General features: G+C 42.7%; 1 protein-coding gene across 1 annotated transcript; it reads left to right on the top strand.

The window, feature by feature from the left end:
- Positions 1 to 835: 835 nt before the first annotated feature.
- Positions 836 to 11,591, top strand: slc4a1a (solute carrier family 4 member 1a (Diego blood group)). The gene is made up of 21 exons (XM_071912589.2): positions 836 to 943; positions 2,422 to 2,508; positions 3,000 to 3,055; positions 3,650 to 3,756; positions 4,042 to 4,088; positions 4,189 to 4,354; positions 4,507 to 4,642; positions 4,726 to 4,795; positions 4,921 to 4,963; positions 5,083 to 5,267; positions 5,903 to 6,110; positions 6,341 to 6,544; positions 6,721 to 6,869; positions 7,141 to 7,335; positions 7,485 to 7,730; positions 7,897 to 7,986; positions 8,604 to 8,770; positions 9,116 to 9,357; positions 9,453 to 9,622; positions 9,965 to 10,138; positions 10,325 to 11,591. Exons 2-21 carry the CDS (start codon positions 2,482 to 2,484, stop codon positions 10,391 to 10,393), a joined length of 2,751 nt encoding a protein of 916 aa, XP_071768690.1. The 5' UTR covers positions 836 to 943; positions 2,422 to 2,481; the 3' UTR covers positions 10,394 to 11,591.
- The last annotated feature ends 737 nt before the right edge of the window (positions 11,592 to 12,328 follow it).

Below are 12,328 nucleotides of genomic sequence, written 5' to 3'. Positions count from 1 at the left end.
TCAATGGAACCACAGCAGAAAGTGTTTCATAATGTCATCACAGATTACAGTTTTGGCTCACTAGTTCCTATCTTTAGGAGACTTGTCCATTATTACTTGTCCAGATTGAACTGCCCATGTCATGAAAATAACAAATGTTCATTTTTTGTTGTTGTAATAATCTATATAAATTTCAAAGGTTTGTTTTTTACACCACTGTCTCCATTCCATGTGCTTGTCTGCATTCCTCGTGTCAGGATCAAACTGGGATGGCCAATGAGCATCGAGCCTCTGGGAGAAGCAGAAGATGGCCAACCCTGTATCTACAGTGTCACATGCACTACAGGCAAACCAAATGAGCTTGAGGGTTGTTTTGGAAAAAAAAAAGTTGAGTTTGATGTGTTTATCAAGATGATCAACAGGATCCCCCCCACCCCATCATAAGGGAATCCCCAATACGTAAACAAGATGACGTAGCAAGCAGCAGCAGCAAGATGCTCTCCTCCTGATATGGTGCCCCCCCCCCGCCTGCCCTCCTTTACCCCCTGTGTGCCCCTCAGTCAGGATGAGGTCGACCCTGCTGGTCCATACGGGGCGGTCCTACTGGCACTGTGTCCTGACTAGGACCTGGTTCAAGCAGAGGGCGGAGTGGGGAGAGTAGGGTTGGGGTATCCCTGTCTCAAGGTGTCCCAGGCTGATAGGGCTGTTTGTCTGTCTCACTGGCCTTATCTCACCCGCCCCCCCCCCCGTCACCATTAGGTTGCTGAGCAACTAGAGGGTTGTGAGGTACAGCGCTTCTTAGGGTCGATGTAGTTTCATATGGGTGTTCCCACCACTCTCGTTCTTTCTCTGTACCCATCTTCTTCAGTCCTAGTTCACTTCTTCGTTAGGCGCATCTACGCTCACAGCACGGTGACCGTCCTGCTCCCGGCGCTGCAGACCAGGTGGGAGTACCCGCATGCAGGTAAGGGTGTGGCCTCCTCCGGCCAGGGGTCAGGTGCACTGTATGGCATTAATGGGCTGTGGGATATAAATGAAACAAGATGGACATTTGAATGGACCCTGGCAGCACAGCTGCACATTCTAACTTTTATTGACTTGTGCTTTTGACGTATCTGTAAGATAAGTGTGGGAATTCAGTCCAAATGTGTTTCTGAAATCTTTTTTCAGGAAAGTGAGTCTTCAGGAAAATAAACATTTATTTATTTACATTTACATTTTACTTTTATTGTATCTTTTACTCATTGGAGGTCAAGGGGATTCCAATCTTTCGAAAGTAATGGCACTTTGGGCCAGTGATGATTTTCATGATTTATGTCATTTTTAAAATAATTTAGCTGCTTATTTGGTTCTCTGTTAAACTATCTATATATTCTCAGGGTCATAGGGTGAAGAATGGTTACCACTAACAGTAGTGTCTCCTTAATGTCCAACAGCATAAGTTGCTCAGATGTGTTGCCAATATCTGCAGAATTATTTTACGCCAAGCATTATTATTATTATGTCATGGGTAATGGATTTGAGAAAAATACAAAGACCATGTGCGATAAGAAATATTGTTTTCTTGTGAAGTCTCTTGACCTCTATCTATCTCTTCATAACAACTATTTCCTTGCAATTTTACCGAAGTATTAGGATTGTTCAGTTGTTTGTAGCAGTTTGCAAACAAATTGGTATGCAATAGATGGAAAACAATATGCATGCATAATTTATAGCAATTGTGAACACATTAAGAATTACATTATCATGAAAGTAGAGCATTTCTGTATAACTCATGATAATTTTGTTTTAACGTAAGTTATTGCAGTTGCATAACTGTAATAGTGTAGAGTTTGATTTTTTTACTGTACTCTTACTGAGGAGTCCAGGGTGTCTGGCTGAACAAGGGCGTAACCCAAAGATAAGGCTCTGAATGTCTTCTCCTTGAACCACAACGTAGTCCACATACTCTCAACGGCTGATTCACTATCTGCCATGAGCCGCGGCTCTGAACTCGTCTGACAGGCTCTGTGATGTTAGATGGCGGCATCTTGACAGACCGGGCCTCAAAAAGACTCAGAACAGAGTCTTATTGGGATCTGTAGTGGTTGAGAAACCTATTTGAACTTCAATAGTGAAAAAGACTTTCCCCATCGACTACAGAATAATGATACTTTTGATCAACTGTAGAATTTCATGACCAATACAAGGAATATTTCTTGCTCAAACTGAGGAGTATATATTCAGTCATAGTTCATGCATGTAGGATGCTGTAGATGTTCTGCATAAAAAGAATCTAACCCATGACCCTTACCAGTCACTAGGAAAAAACAGCGGATTTAATATTAATGGGCCCTATACTCCATCTATTGCTATTAGTCATATCAAAAGTAACATTGTTTGTACCTCATATGATTGTTGTTTTGTTGTTTTTTATGTTCACTCATTCATTTTGTGTTATAGGGAATGCATAAAAGTAGCTGAGAGTTCAAGGACAGACAAATCAACATCTGAAACACACCAATGGAAAACAATCTAAGTTTTGAGGAGGTTGGCAAAACTTTTTTTCCTCATATAAATCATGCAGTGTAATCTAACTTCACTGTTAATGCTGACAATAAATGATCTCCAAATGTACAGCATTAGGCTGTAAGATTGCTGCAAGATCGATTGTCTTAATGAAGCACCTCAGTTGTTTTCCCAGATAACCTTTCAGGATCATTGTGCTCTAAAAATACTTATGACAAGAAGTAAGACATTTTCAGCCCTGATCCTCTGCAGTTAAGCTGTCAGACAAAGATTAGGGGTGAAAATATTATGTGGTATTTTATTACATTATACTGGTTCTCAGAGCCTTTGTCACAGAGAAAAATGATCTTGAAAAATTGGCTAGGATGACAACTATGGAGTTCAGTAAATTCAGTCCAATAGTTCAATAAATCTTGCAGCATGCATCAACTATATGTATTTCCCCTTCATCATTGCCTTTTCATCCTCTGACTGTCCTCCATTAATTCTTCTTCGACTTTCCTCTCAACCAGGGCAGTGATATGTCATATGAAGACAATGACTCAGCCTTCCCCTCTCCATTAAGACTGTGAGTTCCTTTTAAGTCTTTCAGTTTAAGTAGTACTTACACTGTTACAGGTTTCTCCTCAGACATCCTCAGAAATCAAGTGAATGGGGGGGGGGGGGGGGGGGGGGGGGGGGGGGGGGGCTTTAATCTGCTCTTGCCTTTATCCTTCTCCTTAGATTTCTCATATATAAATATATTTTCAATTCTGCATCCTGTTTCTGATAAGACCAAGCAGTCAGTGATAGTGATAAGAAATAAGTTGTACAACCCTGCCCTCTTCTGGCCATGGACAGAATAACACTAATAACAGAACTAGATAACAGAGAACTTGATGAGCCTAAACTGATAACCACGAATGCTATTTGCCAACTGCAATTACAGGCCTCTCTGGGGTACATTTTACCTACAGACATAATTATGGGAGTGCATTTTCCAAAGAATCCAAAATCTTTCTCCCTGTCAGGGCTGAGTTGCGTCGCTTCGTAAGCAGAAAGAGCAGCTTCTGGCCTGTTGTCCGTAAGATCTGGTGAGACATTGGGAGGTGTTGTTGAGCAGCACCCACGCTCTCCATAGCCATCTTTATTAATCCCTGGTTGTGTTTCTCCTCCCCACCAGGACCCCACCGGGCCACAGTGGCATCTATGACCTGGAGCAGAGGAGGCAGGAGGAGGAGGAGAATGAGCCGCCCATGGAGAGCATCTTCATCCCCGCTGACTCAGAGGGTAAGCTCCTCTGACACTCCCATATACAGCTATGGGTGATGTCACTTTTCAATCTTATTCTTGGTGGTCTGGGGCGCGTACCATTTGGACGAGGCATCCTGGGTTCGGAACTGGCCCAGGACCTTTGTCACATGTCATCCCTGTCTCTCTCTCCCAGTCTTTCCTATCATTCTAAAACTTTGAACTGTCTGATGAAGGCAAAAATGCCCAAAAAATAATGAAAACAAAACTAATCATTCATCATGAAAAAAGGCCATGATATCACATTTTATCTCTCTATTTCAGCCTATATGAATCTGAACACCAATGCCAACACGAGAGGGGACGCTCAGGCAAGTCTACCCTCTTGCTTTACTCTTATGATTCATATAATTCAAACCAACGTACCAACACTAGCTCTGTTCATTGGCTAACATCATTGCGTTACCACAGGCCTATGTGGAGCTGAATGAGCTCCAGGGCAGCACCTGGCAGGAGACTGGCCGATGGGTGGGCTACGAGGAGAACCTCAACCCCGCCACGGGAAAATGGAGCTCCTCGCACATCTCCTACCTCACCTTCAAGAGCCTGATCCAGCTCCGCAAGGCCATGAGCACAGGTGACTTGGAAATCCCTCAGTGAAAGGGAGATCAGTGTATATGTCAGGATATAATCAAACTAGTCAGAGCTTGACAATTCATCTTAAGAGCCGCTCTAGCAGACGGAGCACACATGTAACTTAGCAACTGTGTCTGTCTCCAACACACTCAGGTGCTGTCATCCTCGACCTGAATGCCAGCAGTCTGTCTGTGGTGGCTGAGAAGGTGGTCGACGAGCTGGTGAACAAGAATGAGATCCGCGCCAGTGATCGCGACGCCCTGCTGAGGGCTCTCCTGATGAGACGCAGGTAACCTACAGCACCCGCTGCATAACAGTATCATAACAGTCTTTGCAGCATGCGTTTTATGCTCTTTCTATTTGTCCTTCCAGTCAGTCCGGGGAAGCTGTAGTTACTGCCTCAGGAGACATTGAGATGAAGACCTTTTCTGTCTCCAAGAAGGTACAGTTCTTCAATTTTTATTCAGTTTTACTCAGTTTTATTCTTCTTATTCCTTTTGCTAAATGCCATTATCACCTATTAAAATCTCAGAATTGACCCTGTGCTGTGGGATCATTCTTTTGCAGAGAGACACCTCTGACAACGTGGAGGCCTCCATCGTCCTCTCAGGTAAGTGCATTCAGATACAGCAGTTCTAATACCTCTCCAGAGCATTATGTTCATTATGTTCTGTATGTGGATAACCATTAAGACTAATGAGGTCTGTTACTGCGATGTGTTTCCCACAGGTGTCCTGGACTCGCTGCAGAAGCCCGCGGTGGCCTTCGTCAGGCTGAGTGACTCGGTGGTGATGGAGTCTGCCTTGGAGGCTCCCGTTCCCGTCCGCTTCATCTTTGTCCTGGTGGGCCCCAGCCAAGGCGGAATGGACTACCATGAGAGTGGCCGAGCCATGGGCGCTCTGATGGCTGACTGGGTGAGAGACAAGAGAAAGTAGGGAACAGAGGTGTGATCAAGTCAATCTCAAGTCTTGAGGGACAAGTCTCAAGTCAAGTCCCATGTCTAAATGTAGAACACCAAGTCAAGTCAGAACAAATCAAGAGTCCAGTATCAATTTAATATCTTAAAGAAAACAAAATATATGTAGGACTTTTCAATGCAATATCGTTATAACAGTATAAAAATTTGGTAAGTGCATCATGAGTTTGATTTATATAATCAGTTTCAACTTCAATAAATTTAATCATTCCATACAAATTCAGAAAACAGAATTTAAATTCAGTTGTCTGGTGGAACTAACTTTCCAAGTCAAGTCAAGTCTCAAGTATTCTCTTCATGCATCAAGTCAAGTCTCAAGCAATTAAAATTGTGACTTGAGTCTGACTCGAGTCCAAGTCATGTGACTCGAGTCCCCACCTCTGGTAGGGAGGGAGGAAAATGATAGCACAGCAGCTTGTAGCCTTAGCAAATGAGAGGATACAACTCTAATACTGTATTCCCCCATTCAATATTTTTTTAGGGAGCTATGGGAGCAGCATTTGTTTGTTTTGTAACTGACTGTCAGTGCACGCTAGTAAGAGCTAAACCTCGGCTGTCTCGCCGGTCTCACAGGTGTTCACTCTGGAGGCCTACTTGGCCCAGACTGACAAGGAGCTGACCAACGCCATCGCTGACTTCATGGACTGCAGCATTGTCATCCCTCCCACTGAGATCCAGGACCAAGGTATGCTAGAGCCGATCATCAGCTTCCAGAAGACGATGCTACGCGACAGACTCCGCCCCAGTGACAGCCGTCTTGCCTTTGGTGACAGGGTCATAGGTCAGTATACCTACAGTGTCCAGCCTAGACCAGCATCCTTAACTGGATCTTATTTTCCACCTCTCTTTATGAGACGTTGTACTCTCTTGTCTTATTTTTGTTGATTGTTGTTAAGATATTAGATATCAGGTAAGTTTAAAGGTGCTACATGTAGCATTTAATTAATATATCATTACCACATTCAGAATTGAATGAATGTTAATGTCAGTTTGGTTTGTTTATTTGCCCAGTTGAAAAAGCCCCAGAGCCACCCAGAGAGGACCCTCTGGCCCGTACAGGCATTCCCTTTGGTGGGATGGTGAGAGATTTGAAGCGCCGTTACCGCCACTACATCAGCGACTACACAGATGCCCTGAACCCTCAGGTTCTGGCTGCCGTCATCTTCATCTACTTCGCTGCCCTGTCCCCGGCCATCACTTTCGGAGGGCTTTTGTGTAAGTGCTCGGCTCTTGGTCAGAGCGAATTTTAGAAATACAGCTGTTTACTGAACAACAGCTGATCTGCAGGAGTTCAATGGCCTTTGACGTTCCCAATATCAAATATCAATCAGTGGGACTGAAAATAAACCATTTTAATAGTCTGCATACTTCTCTCTGTTGTGTGACCCTAGCTGACAAAACGGAAAAGATGATGGGCGTGTCAGAGCTCATGATCTCCACCAGCATCCAGGGTATCATCTTCTGTCTCATCGCCGCCCAACCTGTTCTCGTCATTGGCTTCTCCGGTCCTCTGCTGGTGTTTGAAGAAGCTTTTTTCTCGGTATGTATAAGCTGCATTCCTAGATGATAAAGGAGTGTCCAACCTCTGACTGTAATTGCTATGTGATGTGATAACCTTGTCTCATGTTATCAGCATTTTCTGTGCAATGCTTAGTGGAGTTTGCAGTTGGTATCGCAAATTATAAGCACTTTTTAGGTTGTTTTTTTGTATGCATTTTCAGCTCAAGAAATGTTGAAACTCATGAATGTAATCTTTGGAAAGCCATTTTGCCTCATGACCCTAATTGTTTCCTTTGTTCATTCCATGCTAGTTCTGCAAGGCCCAGGGCATTGAATACATTGTGGGCCGTATCTGGGTGGGAATGTGGCTGATAGTGATCGTGGTCATCACTGTGGCTGTAGAAGGCAGTTTCCTGGTCCGATTCATCTCCCGCTTCACTCAAGAAATCTTCTCCATCCTTATCTCTCTCATCTTCATCTATGAGACCTTCAGCAAGCTCATGAAGGTTTCCTCACCTCATCTCTCCATCCATTTCACCGCCCTCATAGCCATTTTCCATTAGCGAAATTTCATTTTCTCATTTGGCGTCTCTTTTATTTCTCCCTCTCACATTGCTTCCCTCTCTCTCTGCCTCTCTCCTCCCGTCTTGCTCAGATCTTCAAAGCCCACCCTCTGATTTTGAACTACGACCATCTGAACGACACGCTGGACAACCCCTTCCACCCGGTCATCAAAGAGCACATAGAGTTCCATTCAGACGGAAACGTGACCATCAAGGAGCTGGAGATTGAAAGACCCTACCCCAACACTGCCCTGCTGTCCATGTGCCTTATGTTTGGTTGTTTCTTCATTGCATACTTCCTGCGTCAGTTCAAGAATGGCCACTATTTCCCTGGCCCGGTAAGATCGACTTTCTATGCACACAGGTGGTATAGTGGTGAGGACCTCCACTTCCCATGTACTACCGCAAGTGATTTGAGTGTAAAAGAGTGTAAAAGTGTAAAAGCATCTGAAGTAATTTGTGTGATTGTAACCATCTTGTATCCTTTGCTCTCCATCTCACTAGCTCCGTCACTTGATTGGAGATTTCGGTGTCCCCATTGCTATTTTCTTCATGATCGCTGTGGATATCAGCATTGAGGATGCCTACACTCAGGTAAGTGCTTTGTAGAATTACACTGCATCAAAGAAATCCTAAAAATGTCAAACCTCACATCTGTGTACAATTGGGATATGATACAGCATAAATGTTGTACAGTGGTATTGTATATGGTATACACAGCGTATGGACAAGATGATGGACACACCACCATTAAGACGCCTTTGCCTCCACATTTATGAAGGCAGTAGAAAGTGACATTTCTTATACCATCTCACAATCACCCATGTACAGTATATACATGTGCAATTAGGTTCATATATTATTTAGAAGGCCTTGAATATGGATAACATCATAATCACAGTGTTCAAACTACCACTGACCACTCATGGCTTGTTGGTTCAGATGTTAAGAGCATTGATGTGGTAGAAAATAAAAAGGTGGGTAAACTATAACCTTCAGTTGAGATTGTCATGAGGCAAGCAACCAGCAATAGGAAAAAAAATCAATTATTTTTTCCAAACCATGCCCAGAAATTCACCCCACATCAGTTCAGAACTCAGAATTATTCACTGCGGGGAGATTTTATGCTTTTATTTGCATCTTTCTTTTATTTTGTCCATAGCCTGGAGATAGATGAGCTAAATGAATACCTTGTTCATGTCCTCTTGCAGAAACTGGTTGTGCCAAAAGGTGTTGAGGTGACCAACCCCAAAGTCAGAGGCTGGTTCATCAACCCCATGGGGGAAAAGAAGCCCTTCCCCATCTGGATGATGGGAGCGTGCTGCGTACCGGCACTGCTGGTCTTCATCCTCATCTTCCTCGAGTCCCAGATTACTACGTGAGTGACACCATATAAATGTCAGCAGATCAGGTGTCCTGCCGTATGCCATGCGCTTATGACAATGTGGGTTTGGGTCCAACTCATAGCCAGTGTTGCATGTCTCTCTCCTCTCTCTCTCTCTCTCTCTCTCTCTCTCTCTCTCTCTCTCTCTCTCTCTCTCTCTCTCCTTTCCTTCAGGTTAAAATTAAAAAATAAATATCAGTATATTAACAACAGGAATTGCCAGCCTTTGTGGCTAACTGGCAAATTATGTACAATACAGCAATATTAGTTGATGCTGTGAAATGAATCAAGATAAGATTAGTTAAGATCTCCTCACTCTCCGTCTCTGTGCAACTCCAGGCTGATTGTGAGCAAGCCTGAGAGGAAGATGGTAAAGGGATCCGGTTTCCATTTCGATCTGCTCATCCTGGTCACCATGGGGGGTATCGCCTCTATTTTTGGGGTGCCCTGGCTGAGTGCAGCCACCGTGCGATCCGTCACCCACGCCAACGCCCTCACCGTCATGTCTAAGGGCCCGAAGCCAGAGATTGAGAAGGTGATTGAGCAAAGGATTAGTGGCTTTCTTGTGGCCATCATGGTTGGTAAGTGCTGCCATCTACAGTGCTGACGCAGACACAACACAGAGTCCGAATGACGTTTTGTTTTGTTAATGTTTCATTTACTGCGTGTCTTCCAGGTGTGTCTATTCTAATGGAGCCTATACTGAAGATGATTCCTATGACAGCCTTGTTTGGCATCTTCCTCTATATGGGTATCACCTCTCTCAGTGGAATTCAGATGTGGGACAGGATACTTCTGCTGATTGTACCCAAGAAATACCATCCTGCAGACGCCTATGCCACCAAGGTATACCCTCAAACATACTCAAACACATTCAAACACACACACAGTGAAAATACACAGTGAAATACCCTCAAACACACACAAACGCACTCAAACACACACCGTGAAATAACTGCTCAGAATTTCACTCTAATTATGAATAAATGCATAGTTTTCACGCAGCACACCCTTATGTCTGGAAATACACCTCAGCTATCCAAACATACCAAACCATACATAAGCCTGAAATCAATAGATAATGCAAAACAATCTCCCTGTAAATTACTGTCAAATGTGTGATTGTTCATTTCATTGTTCCTCTCCTTCTTCCTCTGCTAACTCCCTCTTCTGTGGTCATCTGTGCAGGTGAAGACACTGCGGATGCATCTGTTCACTCTGATCCAGATTGTGTGCCTGGCCGTTCTGTGGGTTGTGAAGATCAGCCCCTTCTCCCTGGCGCTGCCTTTTGTTCTCATTCTCACCATCCCTCTGCGCATGTTCATGACCGGCACACTATTCTCAGCCAAGGAAATGAAATGTGTAAGTAACCGAGCTGAATAACCCAGATTGTATTTTTTTTTTTCATGCCATGGGTAGGACATGATCAAATCTGTGGAAATCCCCACAGAGTCAGTGTGTGGTTAAATGTTAACCTCAAGCTGCCATTTCCTCATACTAGGTGATATGTAGGTTTCTCTGTTGTAATTCGATGTAATTCTGTTGCAGCTGGATGCAGATGATGCCAATGTGACATTTGAGGAGGAGGAGGATGGGTACGAGTCCCCGCTACCATAAACAACACCACATCGTCCATAATCTTTTCATTAACAAACTTTCCAGTGAACTCAATACTTTACCATCAGTGACTAATTCATTTGGAAAATTGTATATCAGGTATCTTCAAAAATATGTATTTGTAAACAATTCTTTTACAGTTAAAAACTGTTCTGTCATTCTCATCTTTGAAGGACAGTACCGTTCATTTCAGAGTTCATACATTATTCCTGTGGCCTAAGGCAGGTGAATCAGTATTTGTGAACATGGACCACTCACTAACAAACCTAGAACCCAGAGAGCATCCATATAATCCACAATGTCATCAGGATGCACAGCTTTTCCCCTGACAATGAATGGGTTGGCTGACTGTGTGGACATAAAATATTTCCCTATTTATTCTCTTTTCATGTGACATCATAGTCTTGGGGTCGTGAAAAACGCTTCTCTCTTATTTCTGACTATAGGGGTCAGTATTAAACGTTCACTAACAAAAACTGCGCTATCTTATGGTACAGGAAAAACATTTGAATTCTGGAAATGAGTGGTATTTCCCTTTAAAGCCTCAGGTATTCAGGTATTTATATAAATGTATTTGTCTTTCAGTGCCTAAGTATAGCTTCAAAATGATATACCAGTGCTACTACATTGTAGACCTAACCCATGTCATGATGATACATGTCATTTTGCCTATAACCTTATAAATGCACTAGTAAAGCTATGCAGAGTAGATGTATCCAAATGTTTTTAGATGCAGAAATAATGCATTCTTATGGGACTATCACACCAGCCTTTCCCCTATAGTTTTTTCATAGTTTATTATTCTCAAATGTTTTACATATCTAATTCTTTGATTCGATAGATTGTATCTGTGCTGACTGAGCAATGCTGTTCAGTTCACATATGAATAGATAGAATAGATTTTGTACATAAGGAGATGTAGTAAACTTATTTCTGCTCCTGAGTGAGGCTTTGTTGGCCATATTCTACAGACAGGGTGTGTAATTGCTTTCATGATTGTAAAGTGGGATGAACAGTAATGGGTGGATAGTGGGTGGTGAGATCTGATTGTTTGACTTGATAAAAAAACAATATTGTATTAATATCATGATGAGAACGTCCATGTTTTGTGCTCCCCATCGTATATTTGTGTGCTTGGAACACTGTACATGTTTTGGATTTTCACTTTATCAAAAATAAAAAATACTATGCCTTCAAAGTTATTGTCTTTATAAAAGTTTTGTAAAATAGGTTTGACTTCATTCACAGCATCCTCCTCTCACTTTATCCTAGAAGTGTGGGAGGAGGAGGTTCAGTAGGACCACTGAGATGGCTGCCACTCTGCTGTTATGCTGCCTTCAGGTGCTCCCCGTCAGCTCCTACTTCCTAGTACTACTTCCTAAATACAACTTGTTCAGTTCAGATCTTTACTGTCCCACAAGGGGAAATACATTTTGCAGCAAGGCACAATAAAAACAGTAAAACCACAATGCCACGGAATACACTACAAATACAAAATAATCCATACAATAAAAATAAAGACAGGTGCTAAAGTGTGCAAAAACACAAAAGTGGAAATTGCAGCATTTTAACTTGTGTGCTTGTAGTGCATTTACATGCGTTTGGTCGGATATAACAAGAACATAGACCTTGTTACAAAAGTAATCTTTGGTGGCTGTTGTTTTATTTTAGAAATCAAAACTGCATAGAGCTTAGTTGTGCTGCAGCAAAGAATGAAGAGGCAGAATGTGCATCAGGCATGTCAATTATGTTTTAATTTATTAAAAAACAATAACAGTTAAACACAAATATATAAAGGATCATCAATAATGCTTACACAAAAGGCAAAACAATAGCATAGCCTTCTACCGTGACATACACTTGATACAGCTTCCATGCTCTGCGCCCCCCAACCGTCATACCTCGGCAAAAAACAAGTATAAAAGAAAACTGTCA

This window comes from Centroberyx gerrardi, chromosome 7 (assembly GCF_048128805.1).
Source record: "Centroberyx gerrardi isolate f3 chromosome 7, fCenGer3.hap1.cur.20231027, whole genome shotgun sequence".
Lineage (NCBI taxonomy): Eukaryota > Metazoa > Chordata > Actinopteri > Beryciformes > Berycidae > Centroberyx > Centroberyx gerrardi.
This window is presented reverse-complemented; position numbering and strand designations above follow the sequence as displayed.